Genomic DNA, 20,603 nt, shown 5'->3' on the forward strand with positions numbered 1-20,603 from the left:
CCACATGCCAGACTCTGAGCTTTCTGTAAGAAAAAAAAGGAATCATAGAATAGAATCATAGAATCCTAGAGTTGGAAGAGACCACAAGGGCCATCGAGTCCAACCCCCTGCCAAGCAGGAAACACCATCAGAGCACTCCTGACATATGGCTGTCAAGCCTCTGCTTAAAGACCTCCAAAGAAGGAGACTCCACCACACTCCTTGGCAGCAAATTCCACTGTCGAACAGCTCTTACTGTCAGGAAGTTCTTCCTAATGTTGAGGTGGAATCTTCTTTCTTGTAGTTTGCATCCATTGCTCCGTGTCCGCTTCTCTGGAGGAAGGAGGAAGGAGAAGAAGAAATCCTCTTGCCAGGCCAAAAGTGGAGGCAATGGAAGCGGTTTCTGTGAGTTGAATCAGCCTTGTGGCTCCTGCCTTTTAGTGCTTTCAGTCCAGGAATGAAATCAGCACTTTGCATCTCTACATCTCCAGACAGACTGATGGGGTGGGATCCCTTTTTCTCTGCTCTGAGGGCCAAATCCTGATCTGGCCAAGCCCCTGAGGGCCAAATGGGCGAGGCCAAAGTTATTATTGTGTTTTAAAGTTATCGGCTGCTCTGGGAGCTTACGGTGAAGAGTGGGTAATGAATAATAATAAAAATAAAAATACTGTGTTGTAGCTTAGCCCCCCCCCCCCCTCAGCCAGCATGTCTGGGGCTTCTCCTGGATCCAACACACTCACTGGGGGCTCAGGTGGCCTCAGTGACTAGCAGGATCCCTTTCCAGCTCAGACAGGACGAGGCCAGGGTCCTCCACGCTCTGGACCCCAGGAGGCCATGGCAGTGCCCTCTAGGCAGAGCTGCCCAAATGCAAAATTGCCCCGGCTCCCTCTCTTGATTCCTTGTCTTTCTCTCTCCCCCTTTTCTCCAAGGAGCTCCAAGTGGCATCCATGGGCCCCCCCTCCTCACTGAAGCCCCACAACCTAGTTTTCCTGGCCCAATTCAAGGAGCTCACATTTCGTACCCCAAATATCAGAACATCTGCAGGACTGGGGCGCAAGAGCCCCTCTCTCCCCCTGCTCCCCCTTGCAGCAACTGGACCCCCCATGCATCCCGGGGACCCCCCTCTTCTCCCCAATGCAGAGACTCACCGGCTCCCCGGAGGCGGCATGGATGCAGCACGTGCAGAAGAGAGAGACAAAGGCCCCTCCTCCCTTTTAGGCGGCGGGAGAGGGAGGGGCTTGGGCTCGGGAGTTTTGTTCCCCCCCCCCAACCCCACCGCCTTGACTTCCTCTCCTCTCTAGGAATCCCACTCAATCCCCTTTAACCCTTGGCAAGCCAGCTCCCCCTCTCTCCCCCTCTCTCCGGTGTCCAGTGCCGGGGAGTTCCGCAGGTGAACTCTGCCTTGCGTTTAATTTTACCTGTCCTGAATCTTCCAACATCCCGATTCCTTGGATGTCCCTGAGTTCCACTGTCAGGAGATGCAACTCTCCCTCCACTTTCTCTAGTCCAGACTTGGCTTTTGAAAATTAGCGGGGGGGGCTCAGTAATTAGCTAATTGGGAAGCACTGCTCTGAAGTCTAAAGAGCCCCAAAGGCTGCAACCTTTCTTCATAGCCAAGTCTGCCTTGATCATTTTGGCAGCCCTTTTCTGAACCTTTTCCAACTCCCCAAACATCCTTCATGAGGAGAGGCGACTGCACCCCCCCCCCCTGAGGTTACGCCATAGATTGGTGATCAGGGGGGCTGCAGGGCTCTGTCCGGGGCTTGTTTTGCTCCATCTGTCGATCTTGGATGGAGGAATTGAGGGGATGCTCATCCAGTTTGCAGATGACACCAAACTGGGAGGGAAGGCACAAAGGACAGAATCAGGAATCAAGATTACCATTTACAGATGAATTTCCATAGGGACAAAGGTCAGATTCTGCACTTAGGCAGGAAGAACCAGATGCACAAATATAGGATGGGGGACATAGCAGTGCATGCGAAAAAGATCGAGGGGTCTTGGTGGACGCCAAGCTCCACCTGAGTTCACAGTGTGATGCAGCTGGCGGGGGGGGAAGGCGGCGGTTCTGGGGCGTCCAGTTCCGCGCTGCGCCCCCCTCGGGCTCCGCCTGTCTCTCCCGCGAGGCTTCCTGCCTTTATTTCGCCCCCTTCTTCCCCACGGACCGGGACCCCATCTTCCCTCCCGAAGGCGCGCCGGCGGAGGGAAAGGCGAGGCGGGATGGCGAGCAAGGGGCCTGCCAGGCGCGCGCCCAGAGAAGAAGCCAGGGCCGGAGCCGGGGGCGGCGAGGGGGGGGCGCAAAATCGGCTAGAAATATATCCACAAATATCTCTCTAAACAAAAGTATCCATTATTGCCGGAGCGGCTGGTCCAGCTTCGAGGTGGGCGCGGCGGCGGCAGCAGCAGCAGCAGCAGCATCAATCTGGCTGGACGGAAAGGGAACTGGAGGAGGATGCGGGAAGAGCGCCCCCCCCCCGACACGTGAAAATGGGTTTGTGCGGAGAGGGAGGCTCCGCCAGAAAAGAAGCGGCCCTGGCCAGGAGAAGCCCGCCGGTCCTGCCCCCTCGGCAGAGGGCGCGCGCGTGTTTGTGTGGGAGGGAGGGAGGGAGGGAGGGAGGGGGCGCGCACGTGTGTGCCAAGTGGAGGGATGGCGGAGGGAGCCAGCCCAGCCCCGGGCTCCAGCCCTCGGGGGTCACCTCCCACATCTGGGGGTCCCTTTGAGTCCCTGCGATTTATGACCCTCCCCTCCCGCACCGTCTAGGATGAGGAGAGAAGCGGGGAGAAGTTCTCTCCATCCCCCCACCCCGCCCCTCCTTCCTTTATATTTATCCTGAGGCAAGAGAGGAGGAGCTTCAAATCCACACTAAACTCCAATGTGGCTGACATCTGAGGAGAACATCGGAAGAGTCCCGCAGCTGCTGGATCCGCCCCACAGGCCCCACCTCCTGTCCTCACAGTGGCCAAGCAGATGCCCATTATGGCAAACCCACAAGGGAGGTCCTCAGACAAGAGCCCTCTTCTCCCCTCCTGGGGATTCCAGCAACTGAGGCTCAGAAGCGGGGCTGCCTCCAGCTGGGAAGGCAGAGCAGAACCAGCCTGGCTAGAAGGGCCTCCATATCCCTCCCCTCCACAAATGTCTCTCATCCTGTTTGAAAGCCATCCTAGTTGATGGCTATCACCGCCTCCTGCACAGCAGCCAACGCCTAGGGGCCAAGGTCTGAAAGGCATTTGCCAAGCATCCCCTCTGGGAATGACCATCCAAGTAGGACCAGTTTGGACAGCCACTCCAGAAGGAGACAATGGTCAGTTGTATCGAAAGCCGGTGAGAGGTTGAGGGGAATTAACAGGGACATGTTCCCCTGTGTCTCTCTCTTGAGAGAAGTCATCATTCAGAGCCACCAAAGCAGTTTCTGTGCCCAAACTGGACCTAAACCCTGATTGAAATGGATGTAGAAAATCAGTTTCCTCCAAGAGCCCCTGGATCTGGTCCACAACCACCCGCTCCAGAACCTTGCCCAGGAAAGGGAGATGAGCAACCGGCCGGTAGTTAGTGTGGGAATATTCAGGGATGCAGAAGAGGATATATTGTCTGATTATATCCTTTCCAACTTGTGTTAACAAGTTCCACAATTTAGCAGAGTAACATTCCCCTTTTTAAACTCACAGCACATGCGTTTGCTCAGGCTCGCTAAAGCCTCTATAATAAGTTTCATTTGTAATGTCCCCTTTAGTCCCTCATAAAAGATAAGACACAACACAGTCTTCTGTAAAAGTATAAAAGAATTTACTCACTCACATTCTGTTCACAATTGGATCCCAGAAGGCAGACTTAGTTTAGAAAAGTAATGCACACCTGGAAACTATCCCATAAGGAGACAGTTCCTTTGTCCTCTCTTGGCTGCAAGCCAAGAAGGCATCTTAGGCTAAGCAGATGTTGCTTCTTCGATGAAAGTAGTCAGAGAGAGAGAGAGGTGGCTGACCAGTCCTGCTCTATGTTACCTGGGCAGGTGAGGTCATGCCCACCTCTAGTCACATGCAAACTGGGTGGGTGGGGATGCTTTGAGAGTGCAGGTGGAGGCCTTGAGATGGATGAAATGGCCCCAGCCCCACCAGATGCTTCATGGGACGTGAAATATTTATTCCAGGTGAATCTCTTTCCACATTCCAAGCACTATTCGGGATTCTCCGTTGTATGAATTCTTTGGTGGAAAGTGAGATGAGACCTGCGACTGAAGCTCTTTCCACACTCTTGGCATTGAAATGATTTCTCCCCAGTGTGAATTTTCTCATGTTGACGGAAGTGTGTGCTTGTAGTAAACCTCTTCTTGCATTCTAAGCACTGATATGGTTTCTCCCCACTGTGAATTCTTTGATGGGAAGTGAGACTTGAGCTCCGACTGAAGCTCTTTCCACATTCCAGACACTGAAATGGTTTCTCCCCTGTATGAGTCATTTGATGGGAAGTGAGATGGTTGTTCCGCCTGAAGCTCTTCCCACATTCCACACACTGATATGGTTTCTCCCCCGTATGAACCCTTTGATGGGAACGGAGATTGGGCCTCTGACTGAAGCTCTTCCCACACTCTAAGCACTGATATGGTTTCTCCCCAGTGTGAATTCTTTTGTGTTGATGCAAGTCTCCTCCTGTAGTAAAGCACTTCTCACATTCCAAGCACTGATACGGCTTCTCCCCTGTATGAATTCTGAGGTGAGAAGTGAGATTGTCCTTCCAGAAGAAAGTCTTCCCACATTCCATGCACTGGTATGGTTTCTCTCCACTGTGAATACTCTGATGTCGACGGAAGTATTTGCTTGTAGGAAAAGACTTCCCACATTCCAAGCACTTATATGGTTTCTCCCCTGTATGAATTCTTTGATGGGAAGTGAGACATGACCTCCGATTGAAGTTCTTCCCACATTCCAGACACTGAAATGGTTTCTCCCCTGTATGAGTCATTTGATGGGAAGTGAGATGGTCGTTCCGCCTGAAGCTCTTTCCACATTCCAAGCACCGATAGGGTTTCTCGCCACTGTGAATTCTCTTATGTTGTTGCAAGTCTCTTCTTGTAGTAAAGAACTTCTCACATTCCAGGCACTGAAATAGTTTCTCCCCTGTATGAATTCTTTGGTGGGAAGTGAAATGGGATCTCCATCTATAGCTCTTTCCACACTCTTGGCATTGAAATGGTTTCTCCCCAGTGTGAATTCTCTGATGTTGATGAAATAAATTTCGTGTAGTAAAGCACTTTGTGCATTCCAAGCACTGAAATGGTTTCTCCCCTGTATGAATTCTCTGATGGGAAGTGAGACTGTCCTTCCTGGAAAAGCTCTTCCCACATTCCATGCACTGGTACGGTTTCTCTTCGCTGTGAATCCTCTGATGTCGATGGAAGCATTTGCTTGTAGGAAAAGACTTACCACACTTCAAGCACTTATATGGTTTCTCCCCGGAATGAATTCTTTGATGGTCTTTGAAATGTGAGCTGTGATTGAAGCTCTTTCCACATTCCAAGCACTGAAAGGGTTTCTTCCCAATAGGATTTATTTGATGGGAAGTGGCATGGGAGCCCTGACTGAAGTTCTCCCCACACTCCAAATCTTGATATGGCTTCTCCACTGTGAGAATTTTGGTGTGTTGCCCTTTTTTCTTAATTTCGATTTCATCACCACCTGCAACGAAGAGAGGAACAGGTCAGAGCCTAAGAAAGAAATGGAGTTCCCAGTTTTTGAATAATGCTAATGAACATTTGTGATAAAGGAAGATCTGAAGGGAGTTAGATGGGAAGTCTTACTGCAGAATTCACTGCCTTTGCTGACTAACATTCACTGATATATTTATGGGAAATACAGATTCAAAAAGCCTGTTCTTTTCAGGGATGAAATTTATTTGGCTCAATCATTGAACCAACTCCATCTGCAAGGTCAGAACTCTATTTGAATATGAATTGGATTCTCTGTCTACCAATTACCTAGCGTCCAGGGGAGAATTAAATTGCTGTGTAATGACAGAATTCTAAATGGGTTTGGGAAATAGATCAAAAAAAGCTCAAAACTAAGTACTGGTGATTTCAAAATATTAAAATGAATATATAGTTCTGAGACTTTGCCTTTAACTTCAAAGCTTCACAATTGGTAAATCTCCTTTCTCTGTTTTTCCTATGCGGAACGGACTGAAAACCGACGGGAACTTTTTATAAGTGCAGAGATGCGGAGACGATCAAGGGAGAAAAACTAATAAATCATAGTTAGTAAATCATAGCAAAAATAACACGGGATGCCTTTTGATTTTGGATATGCCATAACCTACAGCTAAGAGATGAAAGGTGCAGAATGGCTGGAGAGGTTTGAGAGAGACTGCAGGTGAGAGAATGGACAGAATCTGTTGGGGGGGGGAACCTGAGACAGCAGATGATGAAGAAAAGTGCACAGCTTTACAAATGTAAAAAGAGAAGAAAGAAAGAAAGAAAGAAAGAAAGAAAGAAAGAAAGAAAGAAAGAAAGAAGGAAGGAAGGAAGGAAGGAAGGAAGGAAGGAAGGAAGGAAGGAAGGAAGGAAGCTGTTCCTAAGCCAGAAGCTACAGTTTAGAACTGGATATGGAACAACTGATTGTTTCAAAACAATCAGAAAGCCTATCCACATCCTGATCCCTGTGCAAAAAGGCAGAAGCGGAGGAACAATATCCACAGACAAAACAGTCCCCAGCCCTCCATTCAAGGTGAGCTGTGGGGGTGTGAGAATCCCAGGTGCTCTAGGTGGCAACATTGGGATCCATCCAAATATGGGAGGTTTGTCCCAGAGAAATATCTATTGAATTCCAAAACAGAGATGATGACCCAAGAGGGAACTTTACCCAGAGAGATCATGGTCCTACAAGTCTCCTCCATGACTTCCTTATGCAGAGCTCTCTGGGCAGGATCCAGCAATGCCCACTCCTCAGCCGTGAAACAAACAGCAACATCTTCAAAAGAAACTGAGCTCTGAAAGAAAAAGATCCTTCTCTTAGGCAGCATAAAAATCATTTCCTGCACATTGCTCTTTTGCTTCCTGCCTGGGTTGTTCTAATCGGATTGGTCTGCCGCACATTCTGATTATTGGTGCTTATTTTATTGAACTCCACGTTGTTTTATTCAGATCAATATGTCTGTGCAAGCGTTCCAGTTTGCCAAATGGAAGAATCCCTCTCTCCTCTTACCTAAGTTTTGTTCTGGAATGAAAAGACTATCCAGATGTCCTAAAAACAATTTATAATGAATAATACTAGTGACATTTAGAGTTAAGGTGAAGGGGTTACTCTTTATCCTCAGTGCATAAATCTTCATTAATGGCATTTTCAGCCTTTGTTAAGGGCAGCTTTGACAGAAGCAATGCGGAGGGGAGAGATTTGTTCTGTCTCAGAAATGTCCTCTCCCCCTCCCCCCTCAGCCTCTTCCCCCCCAAGGCTTCTTCACCCTACGTGGGGCTACCTTTGAAGGTGACCTGGAAACTACAACTAATCCAGAATGCAGCAGCTAGACTGGTGACTGGGAGCGGCCGCCGGTCTTGAAAGACCAACATTGGCTCCCAGTACGTTTCCGAGCACAATTCAAAGGGTTGGTGCTGACCTTTAAAGCCTTAAACACCCTCAGCCCAGTAGACCTGAAGGAGCATCTCCACCCCCATCATTCTACCCGGACACTGAAGTCCAGTGCCGAGGGCCTTCCGGCGGTTCCCTCACTGCGAGAAGCCAAGTTACAGGGAACCAGGCAGAGGGCCTTCTCGGTGGTGGCGCCCGCCCTGTGGAACGCCCTCCCACCAGATGTCAAAGAGAATAAGAACTATCAGACTTTTAGAAGACATCTGAAAGCAGCCCTGTTCAGGGAAGCTTTTAATGTTTGATTTATTACAGTATTTTAATATTTTTTGGAAGCCGCCCAGAGTGGCTGGGGAAGCCCAGCCAGATGGGCGGGGTATAAATAAAAAATTATTATTATTATACCTGATCCGGTTCCTCAGCCGCTGCTTCCCCTCCACCAGGATGAAGAGATGGAGGAGGAGGAGGTCTTGCCGGCATCCTTCTTTCACCTGTGAGAGACAAAGGGAAGTGGGGAGACAGGAGTGCAGGATGCTTCTCTCAGAGGTACTTTCTGGCCTTTGTCCCCATTTCATATTTTAGTTGTGTTAAAGTAGGTACATCTCTCCTTTGGGTTCTTGGCCCAAGTGTCTTCCTCCAAACACTAAAAGAACAGAGGAAGATGGAATGGAATTGCTGAAATAATTAACAGAAGTGGAATACAAAAAGGGAGGTGTGAGGAGGTGGTGGAAATAAGTGAATGAAAGATGGGATAATGAAATTGTTTGATTTATTTTATTGTTTTTGTTTCGTTTTGTTAGTTTAATGTATTGTATTGTATTGTATTGTATTGTATTGTATTGTATTGTATTGTATTGTATTGTAGTCTTTTTAGTGTTTAATTTTTTGGAAAAGTAATAAATATTATAAAACAAAAACAAAACACTAAAAGAACCCACAGAGTAGTTTGAGAATCTCCAGAATGTGACCCAACTGAGAAGAAAGTCCTTCCTCCTTACCCAGCAACCTCTCTCTGGTGTCCAACGGTGTCCTCTCTGCCTCAGAGGAATCAGGACTCGTTTCTGCAGAAAGATCCTTTTCCTGAAACAGCAACAAGAATTTGTAATAGAGAATGTGGAGAATGGTTAAAAAAGGAATGGCTGGGGCAAAAACTTGAGGGGTGTCCAAAGTCATTCCAAAAAAAGGATGGGATTTAGGGTCCTGCTCCCTCCTTGGAGCCCCTTGGGAGCATCCAGAGGAAAGTCTCTCTCACCTGCTTCCTCTCCTCTGCCTGACTCAGGAGGAAACCTTCGGCCAGGGCCACTGCCTGGGAACTGGTCTCTGCTCCGCATTCCCTCACCCAGCTCTCCATCTCCACTGGAAGGACAGCCAGGAACTGCTCCAAGATCACCAGGTCCAGCATCTCAGCTTTCGTGTGCCTTTCTGGCTTCAGCCACTGACAGTCAAGGTGGAGGAACCGGCGGCAAACCTCACGGGGTCCTTTGGCCTCCTGGCAGCAGAACTGCCTCAACTGCGCCTCTGAGCGAAGGGTGTCCACCTCACCGAACTGCACTGAGTTTTCCCAGAATCCCCCACGGCTTCCAGTTTCCATAGCATGGCCTTTTCCTGCTCCAGGGCCAGCTGAGTCTTCCTCATCCATCTTTAGGAAGGAATCCAGTTTTTATTTGACCAAGTTCTGCCTGTCTGATTTAGAGGTGCTGCCAAATACTGCAAAGGAAATATATTGTTCTGTTATGAAATTGACCCGCTGTCAGGAGAATAGAAAGGTTCTTTGAGCAAGTGTGGATGAGTCTTGCTAGGAACCAGAGTATGACTACATCACAGGCCAGACTCTGAGCTTTATTTAAGAAGGAAAGGAAGAAGAAAGGAGAAGAAGAAATCCTCTCGCCCTCCTGGAAGGAAAGTGACCAACCCAAAAGTGGAGGCAAATGAAGGTGTTTTTGTGAGATGAATCAGCCTGGTGGCTCCTGCCTCTCAGTGTTTTCAGCCCAGGAATGAAGTCAGAACAATGATTCCTTTGTTCCGAGTGTAATGTGGGCACTAGGCTAGAGTGGGGCTCCTCAAGAGTTGCTCTCCCTCCCATCCCCATTTCAGGGCACTCTCCTTTTCTGCTTCTGTCTCGTTTTCTAGCACTGTGCATCTCCAACGTCCTCCAGACACACTGCTGGGGTGGGATCCCTTTTTCTGCATTCTGAGGGTCAGATTCTGATCTGGCCAAGCCCTTGAGGGCCACATGGGCGATGCCAAAGTTCATGTGGGACAGCACTAAGAAGCAAGTGCAATATTGTGTTTCAATCTTGTGTTTTAATGTTGGCAGCTTAAGGAGAAAGGCAGGTAATGATTAATCATAAAAATAAAAATACTGTGATATAGCTTGACCTCCCCACAGCCAGCGATGTCTGGGGCTTCTCCTGGATCCAACACACTCACTGGGGGCTCAGGCGGCCTCAGTGACTAGCAGGATCCCTTTCCAGCTCAGACATAGAGGACGAGGCCAGGGTCCTCCACGCTCTGGACCCCAGGAGGCCATGGCAGTGCCCTCTAGGCGGAGCTGCCCAAATGCAAAAGTGGCCGGGATCCCTCTCTTGATTCCTTGTCTTTCTCTCTCCCCCTTTTCTCCAAGGAGCTCCAGGTGGCATCCATGGGCCCCCCCTCCTCACTGAAGCCCCACAACCTAGTTTTCCTGGCCCAATTCAAGGGGCTCACATTTCGTACCCCAAATATCAGAACATCTGCAGGACTGGGGCGCAAGAGCCCCTCTCTCCCCCTGCTCCCCCTTGCAGCAACTGGACCCCCCATGCATCCTAGGGACCCCCCTCTTCTCCCCATTGCACCCTTTGCAAGAAGAGCAAAGACTCACCGGCTCCCCGGAGGCGCCATGAATGCAGCACGTGCAGAAGAGAGAGACAAAGGCCCCTCCTCCTCTGGGGGAGTTCCCGGTCCCCAACCCCCCCCCCCCTTGACTTCCTCTCCTCTCTAGGAATCCCACTCAATCCCCTTTAACCCTTGGCAAGCCAGCTCCCCCTCTCTCCCCCTCTCTCCGGTGTCCAGTGCCGGGGAGTTCCGCAGGTGAACTCTGCCTTGCGTTTAATTTTACCTGTCCTGAATCTTCCAACATCCCGATTCCTTGGATGTCCCTGAGTTCCACTGTCAGGAGATGCAACTCTCCCTCCACTTTCTCTAGGCCAGGCTTGGCTTTTGAAAATTGGAGGGGGCTCAGTAATTAGCTAATTGGGAACCCCTGCTCTAAAGTCTAAAGAGCCCCAAAGGCTGCAACCTTTCTTCAAAGCCAAGTCTGCCTTGATCATTTTGGCAGCACTTTTGTGAACCTTTTCCAACTCCTCAAACATCATGAGGAGAGGCGACTGCACCCCCCCCCTGAGGTTACGCCATAGATTTGGGACCGGGGGGGCTGCAGGGCTCTGTCCGGGGCCTGTTTTGCTCCATCTGTCGATCTTGAATGGAGGAGTTGAGGGGATGCTCATCCAATTTGCAGATGACACCAAACTGGGAGGGAAGGCACAAACTGGGAGGGGCAGCTAGTGGCACAGAATCGGGATTCAAGATTACCATGTACAGATTGGAGAACTGGGGGCAAGCTGACAAAATGAATTTCCATAGGCATGAACCAGATGCACAAATATAGAATGGGGGACATAGCAGTGCATGTGAAAAAGATCGAGGGGTCTTGGTGGACCACAAGCTCCACATGAGTTCACAGTGTGATGCAGCTGGCGGCGGGGGGGGGGGGGGCTGCGGCGGTTCTGGGGCGTCCAGTTCCGCGCTGCGGGGACTCATGCGCAGCGTCCCCTGGGGCTCCGCCTGTCTCTTCCTCCCAGGAAGGCTCCTCCCGCCCGCCTTTCTTTCGCCCTCCGTCCTTTCCCCTTCTTCCCCATCTTCCCTCCCTGCCGCCCTCCATTCGCCTCCCGCCCGGGCGAAGGCGCGCCGGAGGATTAGCGAGGGCAAGGCGAGGCGGGCTTGGCAGCCACACGCGCGCCCCGAGAAGCAGGCAGGGCCGCAGCTGGGGGGTGGCGAGGTGGGCCCCTGCCAGGGGTCCATAGATATCTCTATAAATAAAAGGATCCATGATTGCCGGAGCAGCTGGTCCAGCTTCGAGGTGGGCGCGGCAGCAGCAGCAGCAGCATCAACAGAGCCGCCCGGAGCCTGGCTGGACGGAAAGGGAACTGGAGGAGGATGCGGGAAGAGCGGGCCCCCCCCCCCGACACATGAAAATGGGTTTGTGTGGAGACGGAGGCTCCGCCAGAAAAGAAGCGGCTCTGGCCAGCAGAAGCCCACCGGTCCTGCCCCCTCCGCAAAGGGCGCGCATGTGTGTGCCAAGTGGACGGATGGCGGAGGGAGCTAGCCCAGCCCCGGGCTCCAGCCCTCGGGGGTCACCTCCCACATCTGGGGGTCCCTTTGAGTGCCCTTCGATTTAGGACTCTGACTGACATCTGACATCTGAGGAGAACATCGGGAGAGTCCCGCAGCTGCTGGATCGGGCCCCACAGGCCCCGCCTCCTGTCCTCACAGTGGCCAAGCAGATGCCCATTATTGCAAACCCACAAGCGAGATCCCAAGACAAGAGCCCTCTTCTCCCCTCCTGGGCTCAGAAGCGGGGCTGCCTCCAGCTGGGAAGGCAGAGTCCCTCCCGCCTGGCTAGAAGGGGCATCCATATCGCTCCCCCCATGAATGTCTCTCATCCTCTTTGAAAGCCATCCTAGTTGACGGCTATCACGGTCTCCTGCACAGCAGCAAACTCCTAGAGGCCAAGGTCTGAAAAGCATTTGCCAAGCATCCCCCTCTGGGAATGACCATCCAAGTAGGACCAGTTCGGACAGCCACTCCAGAAGGAGACAATGGTCAGTTGTATCGAAAGCCGGTGAGAGGTTGAGGGGAATTAACAGGGACATGTTCCCCTGTGTCTCTCTCTTGAGAGAAGTCATCATTCAGGGCCACCAAAGCAGTTTCTGTGCCCAAACTGGACCTAAACCCTGATTGAAATGGATGTAGAAAATCAGTTTCCTCCAAGAGCCCCTGGATCTGGTCCACAACCACCCGCTCCAGAAACTTGCCCAGGAAAGGGAGATGAGCAACCGGCCGGTAGTTAGTGTGGGAATATTCAGGGATGCAGGAGAGGATATATTGTCTGATTATATCCTTTCCAACTTGTGTTAACAAGTTCCACAATTTAGCAGAGTAACATTCCCCTTTTTAAACTCACAGCACATGCGTTTGCTCAGGCTCGCTAAAGCCTCTATAATAAGTTTCATTTGTAATGTCCCCTTTAGTCCCTCATAAAAGATAAGACACAACACAGTCTTCTGTAAAAGTATAAAGAGTTTACTCATTCACATTCTGTTCACAATTGGATCCCAGATGGCAGACTTAGCTTAGAAAAGTAATGTACACCTGGAAACTATCCCATAAGGAGACAGTTCCTTTGTCCTCTCTTGGCTGCAAGCCAAGAAGGCATCTTAGGCTAAGCAGATGTTGCTTCTTCGATGAAAGTAGTCAGAGAGAGAGAGAGGTGGCTGACCAGTCCTGCTCTATGTTACCTGGGCAGGTGAGGTCATGCCCACCTCTAGTCACATGCAAACTGGGTGGGTGGGGATGCTTTGAGAGTGCAGGTGGAGGCCTTGAGATGGATGAAATGGCCCCAGCCCCAGCCCCACCAGAAACATTTATTCCAGGTGAATCTCTTTCCACATTCCAAGCACTATTCGGGATTCTCCGTTGTATGAATTCTTTGGTGGAAAGTGAGATGAGACCTGCGACTGAAGCTCTTTCCACACTCTTGGCATTGAAATGGTTTCTCCCCAGTGTGAATTTTCTGATGTCGACGGACATGTGTGCTTGTAGTAAACCTCTTCTTGCATTCTAAGCACTGATATGGTTTCTCCCCACTGTGAATTCTTTGATGGGAAGTGAGACTTGAGCTCCGACTGAAGCTCTTCCCACATTCCACACACTGATATGGTTTCTCCCCCGTATGAACCCTTTGATGGGAACGGAGATTGGCCCTCTGACTGAAGCTCTTCCCACACTCTAAGCACTGATATGGTTTCTCCCCAGTGTGAATTCTCTTGTGTTGTTGCAAGTCTCTTCTTGTAGCAAAGCACTTTGTGCATTCCAAGCACTGATACGGCTTCTCCCCTGTATGAATTCTGAGGTGAGAAGTGAGACTGTCCTTCCTGAAGAAAGTCTTCCCACATTCCACACACTGGTACGGTTTCTCTCCGCTGTGAATACTCTGATGTCGACGGAAGTATTTGCTTGTAGGAAAGGACTCCCCACATTGCAAGCACTTATATGGTTTCTCCCCAGTATGAATTCTTTGATGGGAAGTGAGACATGACCTCCGATTGAAGCTCTTCCCACATTCCAGACACTGAAATGGTTTCTCCCCTGTATGAATTATTTGATGGGAAGTGAGATGGTCGTTCCGCCTGAAGCTCCTCCCACACTCTAAGCACTGATATGGTTTCTCCCCACTGTGAATTCTCTTATGTTGTTGCAAGTCTCTTCTTGTAGTAAAGAACTTCTCACATTCCAGGCACTGAAATAGTTTCTCCCCTGTATGAATTCTTTGGTGGGAAGTGAAATGGGATCTCCATCTATAGCTCTTTCCACACTCTTGGCATTGAAATGGTTTCTCCCCAGTGTGAATTCTCTGATGTTGATGAAATAAATTTCGTGTAGTAAAGCATTTTGTGCATTCCAAGCACTGAAATGGTTTCTCCCCTGTATGAATTCTGAGGTGATAAGTGAGATTGTCCTTCCTGGAGAAGCTCTTCCCACATTCCACACACTGGTATGGTTTCTCTCTGCTGTGAATAATCTGATGTCGACGGAAGTATTTGCTTGTAGGAAAAGACTCCCCACATTGCAAGCACTTATATCGTTTCTCCCCTCTATGGATTCTTTCATGGGAAGAGAGATAGGACCTCCGACCGAAGCTCTTTCCACATTGCAAGCACTTATATGGCTTCTCTCCTTTATGAATTATTTGATGAGAAATGAGACTTGCCCTCTGACTGAAGCTCTTTCCACATTCCAAGCACTGATATGGTTTCTCCCCACTGTGAATTCTCTTGTGTTTATGTAAGTTTCTTCTTGTAGTAAAGAACTTCTCACATTCCAGGCACTGATACGGCTTCTCCCCTGTATGAATTCTTTGATGGGAAGTGAGACTCTCCTTCCTGGAGAAGCTCTTCCCACATTCCAAACACTGAAAGGGTTTCTCCCCGCTGTGAATCCTCTGATGTCGACGGAAGCATTTGCTTGTAGGAAAAGACTTCCCACACTTCAAGCACTGATATGGTTTCTCCCCGGAATGAATTCTTTGATGGTCTTTGAGATGTGAGCTGTGATTGAAGCTCTTTCCACATTCCAAACACTGAAAGGGTTTCTTCCCAATAGGATTTATTTGATGGGAAGTGGCATGGGAGCTCTGACTGAAGTTCTCTCCATGTTCCAAATCTGGATGTGGCTTCTCCACTGTGAGGATTTTGTCGTGTTTTCCCTTGTTCTTAATTTCTAATTCATCACCATCTGCAATTAAGAGAGGAACAGATCAGAGCCCAAGAGAGAAAAGAGTTCCCAGTTTTTGAATAATGCAAATGAACATTTGTGATAAGGGAAGATCTGAAGGGAGTTAGATGGGAAGTCTTACTGCAGAGTTCACTGCCTTTGCTGACTGACATTCACTGACATATTTATGGGAAATTCATATTCAAAAAGCCTGTTCTTTTCAGGGGTGAAATTTCTTTGGCTCAATCATTGAACCAACTCCATCTGCAAGGTCAGAACTCTATTTGAATATGAATTGGATTCTCTGTCTACCAATTACCTAGCGTCCAGGGGAGAATTAAATTGCTGTGTAATGACAGAATTCTAAATGGGTTTGGGAAATAGATCAAAAAGCTCAAAACTAACTATTGGTGATTTCAAAATATTAAAATGAATATAAAGTTCTGAGACTCTGCCTTTAACTTCAAAGCTACAATGTTGATAAATATCCTTTCTCCGTTTGTTTTTCCTATGCAGAACGGACTGAAAACCGACGGGAACTTTTTATAAGTGCAGAGAAGCGGAGATGGGCAAGGGAGAAAAACTAATAAATCATAATTAGTAAATCATAGCAAAAATAACATGGAATGCCTTTTGATTTTTGATGTGCCATAACCAGCAGCTAAGAGATGAAATGTGCAGAATGGCTTGAGAGGTTTGAGAGAGACTGCAGATTAGAGAATGGACAGAATCTGTTGGGGGGGAAACCTGAGACAGCAATAGATGAAGAAAAGTCCACAGATTTACAAATGTAAATAGGGAAGAAAGAAAGAAAGAAAGAAAGAAAGAAAGAAAGAAAGAAAGAAGCTGTTCCTAAGCCAGAAGCTACAGTTTAGAACTGGATATGGAACAACTGATTGGTTCAAAGGTTCAAAACACTCAGAAAGCCTATCCACATCCTGATCCTTGTGCAAAAAGGCAGAAGCGGAGGAACAATATCCACAGACGAAACAGTCCCTAGTCCTCCATGCAAGGTGAGCTGTGGGGGTGTGAGAATCCCAGGTTTTCCCAGAGAAATATCTATTGAATTCCAAAACAGATATTATGACCCAAGAGGGAACTTTACCCAGAGAGATCATGGTCCTACAAGTCTCCTCCATGACTTCCTTATGCAGAGCTCTCTGGGCAGGATCCAGCAACGCCCACTCCTCAGCCGTGAAACAAACAGCGACATCTTCAAAAGAAACTGAACCCTGAAAGAAAAATATCCTTCTCTTAGGCAGCATAAAGATTATTTCCTGCACGTTGCTCTTTTGCTTCCTGCCTGGGTTGTTTTAATTGGATTGGTCTGCCGCACATTTTGATTATTGATGCTTATTTTAATGAACTCCATGTTGTTTTATTCAGATCAATTTGTCTGTTTGCCAAATGGAAGAATCCCTCTCTCCTCTCCCTGTGTGTTGTTCTGGGATGGAAAGACTCCCCAGATGTCCGAAAGACAATTTATAATGAATACCAGTGACATTCAGGGTTAAGGTGAAGGGGTTACTCTTTATCCTCAGTGCATAAACCTTCATTAATGGCATTTTCAGCCTTTGTTAAGGGCAGCTTTGACAGAGAGCAAGAGGGGATTCATTTGTCCCCAGAAACGCCCTGTCTCCCCGCCCCCTCAGCCTCTTTCCCCCCAAGGCTCCTTCCCCCTACCTGATCCGGTTCCTCAGCCGCTGCTTCCCCTCCACCAGGATGAAGAGATGCAGGAGGAGGTCTTGCCGGCATCCTTCTTTCACCTGCGAGAGACAAAGGGAAGTGGGGAGACCGGAGTGCAGGATGCTTCTCTCAGAGGTGCATTTGGGAGTTTGTCCCCATTTCATAATTTAGTTGTGCTAAAATATATCTGATCTTCTTTGGCTTCTTGGCCCCAAGTGTCATCCCCAAAACACTGACAGAACCCACAGAGTAGTTTCAGAATCAACCGAATGGAATCAAAAGAAGAAAACTTCCTTCCTCCTTACCCAGCGGCTTCTCTCTGGTGTCCAGCAAAGTCCTCTCTGCCTCAGAGGAATCTGGTCCCATTTCTGCCAACAGATCCTTTTCCTGAAAGAGCAACAAGAATTTGTAATAGAGAATGTGGAGATGGGTTTGAAAAGGAATGGCTGGGACAAAAACTGGAGGGGTATCCAATGTCATTCCCCAAAAAAGGATGGGATTTAGGGATCTTCTCCCTCCTTGGAGCCCCTTGGGAGTATCCGGAGGAAAGTCTCTCTCACCTGCTTCTTCTCCACCTGCTTCCTCTCCTCTGCCTGACTCAGGAGGAAACCTTCGGCCAGGGCCACTGCCTGGGAACTGGTCTCTGCTCCGCATTCCCTCACCCAGCTCTCCATCTCCGCTGGAAGGACAGCCAGGAACTGCTCCAAGATCACCAGGTCCAGCATCTCAGCTTTCGTGTGCCTTTCTGGCTTCAGCCATTGATGGTCAAAGCAGTAGAGTTGGCTGCAAACCTTTCGTGGTCCTTCAGCCTCCTGGTGACAGGACTGCCTCAACTGCTGGCTCTGCACCTCTGAGCAAAGGGTGTCCTCCTCTCCCAGGATCTTCTGCATGGAGCTTTCCCAGAATCCCCCACTGCTCCCAGTTTCCATAGCATGGCCTCTTCCTACTCCAAAGCCAGCTGAGTCTTCCTCATCCATCTTTAGGAAGGAATCCATCTTTTCTTTGACCAAGTTCTGTCTGTCTGATTTAGAGGTGCTGCTAAATACTGCAAAGCAAACACATTGCTTTTAGGAAATTGGTACACGGTCAGAAGAAGAAGGTCCCCTGAGCAAGTGTGGATGAGTCTTGCTAGGAACCAGAGTATGACTACATTACAGGCCAGACTCTGAGCTTTCTTAAAGAAGGAAAGGAAGAAGAAAGGAGAAGAAGAAATCCTCTTGCCCTCCTGGAAGGAAAGTGACCAGGCCAAAAGTGGAGGCAAATGAAGGGGTTTCTGTGAGATGAATCGACCTGGTGGCTCCTGCCTCTCAGTGTTTTCAGCCCAGGAATGAAGTCAGAACAATGATTCCTTTGTTCCTAGTGTAATGTGGGCACTAGGCCAGAGTGGGGCTCCTCAAGAGTTGCTCTCCCTCCCATCCCCATTTCAGGGCACTCTCCTTTTCTGCTTCTGTCTCATTTTCTAGCACTGTGCATCTCCAACGACCTCCAGACAGACTCCTGGGGTGGGATCCCTTTTCTGTGTTCTGAGGGCCAGATCCTGATCTGGCCAAGCCCCTGAGGATGAAATGGGCGAGGCCAAAGTTCATGTGGGACAGACCAAAGGACAGCACTAAGAAGCAAGTGCAATACTGTATTGAGTTTTATTACTGAATTTTAATTAGCATTTTAATGTTGTCAACTGCTGTGGGGGCTTACGGTGAAGGGCGGGTAATGAATAATGATAATGATAATCATAACCATAATAATAATACTGTGATGTAGTTAAGCTCCCCACAGCCAGCTTTGTCTGGGGATTCTCCTGGATCCAACATACTCAATGGGGGCTCAGGTGGCCTCAGTGACTAGCAGGATCCCTTTCCAACCAGGGTCCTCCACGCTCTGGACCCCAGGAGGCCATGGCAGTGCCCTCTAGGCAGAGCTGCCCAAATGCAGCGGGCAGGACCCCTCTCTTGATTCGTTGTCTTTCTCTCTCCCCCTTTTCTCCAAGGAGCTCCAGGGGGCATCCATGGGGGGGGGGCTCCTCACTGAAGCCCCACCACCTTGAGAACACATCTAATTCCCCTCTCAAACAGCAGCTTTATTGACCAGTTTTCCTGGCCCAATTCAAGGGGCTCACATTTGCTACCCCAAATATCAGAACATCTGCAGGACTGGGGCGCAAGAGCCCCCCCTCTCTCCCCCTGCGCTTCCTTCCAGCAACTGGACCCCCCCTGCATCCCGGGGACCCCCCTCTTCTCCCCAATGCAGAGACTCACCGGCTCCCCGGAGGCGCCCTGGAGGCAGCACGTGCAGAAGAGAGAGACAAAGGCCCCTCCTCCTTTTTAGGCAGGGCGGAGAGGGAGGGGCTTGGGCTCGGGAGTTTCTCCCCCCAACCCCCCCAACGCCTTTATTTTCTCTCCCCTCTAGGAATCCAGCTCAATCCCTTTTAACCCTTGGCAAGCCAGTTCCCCCTCTCTCCCTCTCCCTCCTGTGCCGGGGAGTTCCGCAGGTGAACTCTGCCTTGTGTTTAATTTTATCTGTCCTGAATCTTCCAACATCCCGACTCCTTGGATGTCCCTGAGTTCCACTGTCAGGAGATGCAACTCTCCTTCCATTTACTCTAGTCCAGGCTTGGCTTTTGAAAATGAGGGGGGGGGGGCTCAGTAATTAGCTAATTGGGAACCCCTGCTCTAAAGTCTAAAGAGCCCCAAAGGCTGCAACCTTTCTTCATAGCCAAGTCTGCCTTGATCATTTTGGCAGCCCTTTTCTGAACCTTTTCCAACTCCCCAAACATCCTTCATGAGGAGAGGCGACTGTGTACATAAGGGATTTGAAAACCATATTTTTAGAGGGCCACTAATTGAAATATGGGAAAAGTACAAAAATTTGCTAGAATCTAAAACACCACATTGGCTATCACCTCGTGAAGTAATGAGTGTGAAGACTATTAATATGAGAAGTAATTGGGCAACATATAGTCAACTACTAATCAAGGAAGATGGGAAATGGGAACTAAAACCATACGAGCAAGTCAAGGAGCATGTATATGATTGGCTACATCATTTTCAGGTTAATGAGATGTTTAGAAAAGATATCAAAGAAAGTGGCTATGCAGACAAAGATTCCAAATTTCAGATGGAGATTATAAACAACGAAGTGAAAATAATATCTAAAATGTATAGGATGCTGTTGGACTGGAATTTAGGGGATGAGGAAGTCAAATCGGTAATGATTCGCTGGGCTAGGGACGTAGGTCATAGTATACAATTCGAGGACTGGGAGAAACTTTGGAAGGATGGGCTAAACTTTACGGCGTGTATAACGATAAAGGAAAATGTCATGAAGATGTTCTACAGGTGGTATTTAACACCTGTGAAATTATCGAAAATGTATAAGGTGGATAATAAGTGCTGGAAATGCAAGGATAAAGAGGGTTCCTTTTACCACATGTGGTGGGAGTGTGGGAAAGTGAAACAGTTTTGGGAAAAAATATACATTGAACTAAAGAAGATCCTAAAATATACGTTCATAAAGAAACCAGAAATTTTCCTATTAGGGATATTAGGGCACGAGATAAAAAAGATGGATCGTAGATTAGTATACTATGCAGTCACAGCAGCAAGGGTAATATTAGCCCAGAAGTGGAAACAGCAGGAAATACCAACGGAGAGGAGTGGAGATTAAGCTGTTAGACTACGCGGAGCTGGATAAATTGACAGGAAAAGAAGGGATATAAGAGACCAAAAGTGCATCAAGGATTGGGGAAAGTATGTAGACTATCTGGAATATATTAGTGAGGGACAAACAACGCTAATGGGATTCAGAGACGCACTGTGAAAGATTAAGAGTTATTGTCCAAA

General features: G+C 48.8%; 2 protein-coding genes across 2 annotated transcripts in view; both read right to left on the bottom strand.

Annotated features, from left to right (window-relative positions):
- LOC114582717 (uncharacterized) overlaps positions 1-20,603 on the bottom strand; it is a 40,548-nt gene that overhangs the window by 4,866 nt on the left and 15,079 nt on the right. The gene's annotated exons all lie outside the window — the stretch shown is intronic.
- Positions 3,742-19,136, bottom strand: LOC114582750 (uncharacterized). The gene is given in 7 exon segments (XM_077917911.1): positions 3,742-5,474; positions 13,413-15,099; positions 16,184-16,310; positions 16,762-16,844; positions 17,070-17,151; positions 17,325-17,809; positions 19,020-19,136. Coding segments are annotated over 6 exon segments (3,954 nt in total). The 5' UTR covers positions 17,760-17,809; positions 19,020-19,136; the 3' UTR covers positions 3,742-3,934.

This window comes from Podarcis muralis, chromosome 13, assembly GCF_964188315.1.
Source record: "Podarcis muralis chromosome 13, rPodMur119.hap1.1, whole genome shotgun sequence".
Lineage (NCBI taxonomy): Eukaryota > Metazoa > Chordata > Lepidosauria > Squamata > Lacertidae > Podarcis > Podarcis muralis.